Source organism: Octopus bimaculoides, chromosome 19, assembly GCF_001194135.2.
Source record: "Octopus bimaculoides isolate UCB-OBI-ISO-001 chromosome 19, ASM119413v2, whole genome shotgun sequence".
Taxonomy (NCBI): domain Eukaryota; kingdom Metazoa; phylum Mollusca; class Cephalopoda; order Octopoda; family Octopodidae; genus Octopus; species Octopus bimaculoides.
Window position 1 is genome coordinate 5,340,113 of NC_068999.1, and position 3,789 is coordinate 5,343,901.

Genomic DNA, 3,789 nt, shown 5'->3' on the forward strand with positions numbered 1-3,789 from the left:
GTGAATGTGTGTGTGTGTGTGTGTGTGTGAGAGAGAGGGAGAGTGGATGTGTGTGTGTGTGTGTGTGTGTGAGAGAGAGAGAGAGTGAATGAATGAGTGTGTGTGTGTGAGAGAGAGAGTGTGAATAAGAGAGGGTAAGTGTGTGCCTATGTGAGTGAGACAGAGAGAAAGATGAACAGACAGAGAGAGAGAGGGAGAGAGTAGAAGAAAAGGAAATCTAGGCTGTTCTTGCTTTCCTTCTTTTTTTAAGAATTCTTTTGGCCATTTGTTTTTATATGTAACTAATTTTCTTTACCATTTTTTCTTTACCTTCATTAATTTAAATTGTAAATTCTTTATTGAATTCCATTTTAGTCATTAATGTAATTCGTTTTCCATTCGAGATAAAATATTCTGTCTGACTGGATCAAAATAATTTAGTTCTTCTGTAATTGATAGGTTTACCAGTCCATAACGGTTGCATGTCTTGTAGGATGTATTTAATAAGCTGCAGACTCAATTATACATGCCTAAAACCATTTAATTACCAGAGATAATTAGCAGATTATGTGCAGATGCAAAGTGGTTCAGTGGATAAGGTATTGAAGGTATTGAACTGTTAACTCCTAGATCTTGTGGCAGATACTGGTGTCACACAAATGGCACCTGTGCCAGTGGCATGTAAAATCACCCATTACACTCTCGAAGTGGTTGGCATTAGGAAGGGCATCCAACCATAGAAAACCATGCCAAATCGGACTGGAGTCTGGTGCAGCCTTCCAGTGTGCCAGCCCAGTGAAACCAGCCAATCCATGCCAACATGGACAACGGACATTAAATGATGACGATGATGATGATTATTAAAAATGTTTTGGGTGCCCCATTTTTAAACCTTTAGCTATACTACTTGCAGGTTGCACTTGTGTCTGAAAAGGGCCACATGTTTGGCATGCTTGCTTCACATCATGTACTGGGCATTTTTTTCCCCCTTTCCTTTCGCTCTAGCACTAATGAGGTCATCATGCAACTTGCAAGATTAAAACAAACAAACAATCAGTTTCAAATTTTAATTTTAATGTGAAAATGTGAGAAAATAGCAGCAATTAATTTTGACCTTGAATAGTTTTACGACACGACACAACACGACATAGTGTTGTGTCATTACTCAGGTTGTTTAGGAAGCACTGCTGTTCATCATCTGACATTCTCCATTAATCAGATGTCATTAATTTTAATTCTTCTCTTTGCTGTGTCATGTTTTATTCATAAATTAAATTATTTCTTTTGTTTGTTTTTGTTCTTCTAATCAGCTGGATAACTTCTCCAGGGAAGATTTGGTGAGATTCATCAAAAAACAGACACTAGTCTTGCAGAAGACCAGATCACAATGTGAAAGTAGGTAGTCTTATATAATTCACATTTATTATTATTATTATTATTATTGTTGTTGTTGTTCTTGTTGTTGCTATCATTATTATTATGAGATTTTTTTTATCTAAGTTTTGTTACCATTTCTTGCCAAGTGTCTTCTTGACATCTAGGGCAACGACTCTCACTGTATACATTGATAGGCCATTAAAATAAACACACCAGATTGTTCATTAACAAAAGCAAAGCTATGGAGAAAAAAGAAACTATTTACATGGAAGGTTATTGTTCCTTCTGCAACAATGCTCTTCTCAATACGTATGACCTACTAGTTAAAACAATTCTTTGCACTTCTAGCAGGGATGGTAAGCCAGGGTTCATTCTAATTTTCGGTTTATTCCTAATTCTCCTACAATCACTGCTATTTTAACCACCTTGTGATGCCACATTATCTTGATTTCAATGGACAAGTCCTTATATTCTTTCACTGAGATGTTATGATCACAAGGGATACAAATGTTGATCAATGAACAGACCTTATTATTTTGGTCTTTTATTAGCTTTGATGGTTCTGTTTTATGCAATGGAATCTCCCAAAGAGTCATCACATTTTGTCCTTCAGTTACAGCCTCAGAGTGGTGCTTATACCACTTGTCAAGTTTTGATTTTACAATGCCAACATAACCAATGTTGATATTGGCCAACTCTGTCGTGTCTCGATGTATACTCTACATTCTAATTTTTTATCAAGTGTTCTCCTGTTTCGATCTCGTGAGGGCTGTGAGCTGGCAGAATTGTTAGCATGTTCGACAAAATGCTTAACAGTATTTTTGTTTGGGCTCTTTACATTTGGGGTTCAAATTCTGTTGAGGTTGACTTTGCCTTTAAACCTTTCAAGGTCGATAAGATAAAGTACAAGTCACGTACAGGGTTCATGTAATCAAGTGACCACCCCTTCTAAAAACTGCTGGCCTTCTGCCAAAATTAGAAAGATTGTTATTATTTATTTCTTTATTGCCCACAGAGGGCTAAACATATAGGGGGCAAACAAGGACAGACAAAGGGATTAAGTCAATTACATTGACCCCAGTGTGTAACTGATACTTATTTCATTGACCCTGAAAGGATGAAAGGCAAAGTCGACCTCGGCGGGATTTGAACTCAGAACGTAATGGGAGACAAAATACCGCTAAGTATTTCACCCAGCATGCTAACGATTGTGCCAGCTTGCTACCCTTTAGGATTATTATTATTATTATTATCATCATCTGTGAGTTGTAGTCGTTGCTGGTGCCATGCAAATGGAACCCATGAATCGTCATGGTCACTGCCAGTGCCCTGTAAATGACAGCCATCATGCATTGTAGTTGCGGTTGTTGCTGGTGCCATATAAATGGCACCTACCCATTTGAATCATAGTCATGGTTGTTGCTGGTGCCATGAAAATGTCGCCAGTGGCATGTAAAAGCACTCATTACACCCCTGGAGTGGTTGGCATTAGGAAGGACATCCAACTGTAGAAACCATACCAGATCAGACTGGGACCTGGTGCAAACCTCCGCTGCATCAACTCCAGTCGAACCATCTGACCCATGCTAGCATGGAGAGGAGACATTAAATGATGATGATGATGATGATGAAATCTTGCTTCTCAGAGCTCTTGATCTTTTTTGCTCCGGTTAATTCTGTGAGAGCAGACAGCAACCTGTTGTTAAAGGTCTCACAGAATCTCTTTCCATGATTTATAAGACTTGGGACATTATCATCATCATCATCATCATCATCATCATCATCATCATTATTATTGTTGTTGTTGTTGACAGCTTTTCTCTTTCTTTACAAATTTTGACACTTTAAACAAGTTGCCACAGAAAAACAAAATTAACAATAAACCATTCAGGTTGACAATAAAACTTAGATTATATAACACAGATGTATACACATTATAGACCCAGGAAGTCTGTGTTTGTTTTCGTGTGAATGTTTGGTAGTTGAAGGTTCAATCTAGCTCAGCCTATCAGCCTTCAGGTTACTCCGTCAAATGCGATGCTCGTTTGTTTATATAGCTTTGAATTAATCCTGCATTATATCATAGCCTCACAATGTCGATAATGTGGCAGTTTAGTCTTAGAATGACATTGCCTGATAGATGTGATTGGGTTGTAGTTAAAAGTAGGAAGAATGTTTGGACTGGATGTGACCAGTTTCAATGCTAAAGGGTTAGGTGTGGCTGTGAAGTAAGAGGCTTGCTTCCCTACCACATGGTTCCGGGTTCAGTCCCACTGCGTGGCACCTTAGACAAGTGTCATCTTTTATAGCCTCAGGCCAAACAAAGCCTTGTGAGTGAATTTGGTAGACAGAAAATGAAAAAAGCCCATCACATATATATATATACATATATATATATATATATATATATATATATATATATATATATATATA

General features: G+C 37.7%; 1 protein-coding gene across 1 annotated transcript in view; it reads left to right on the forward strand.

Annotated features, from left to right (window-relative positions):
* LOC106869426 (GRIP and coiled-coil domain-containing protein 2) overlaps window positions 1-3,789 on the forward strand; it is a 121,436-nt gene that overhangs the window by 13,778 nt on the left and 103,869 nt on the right. The window contains exon 2 of the mRNA XM_052974888.1: window positions 1,290-1,374. Coding sequence (XP_052830848.1) covers window positions 1,290-1,374 — 85 coding nt within the window. The remainder of the gene's footprint in view (window positions 1-1,289; window positions 1,375-3,789) is intronic.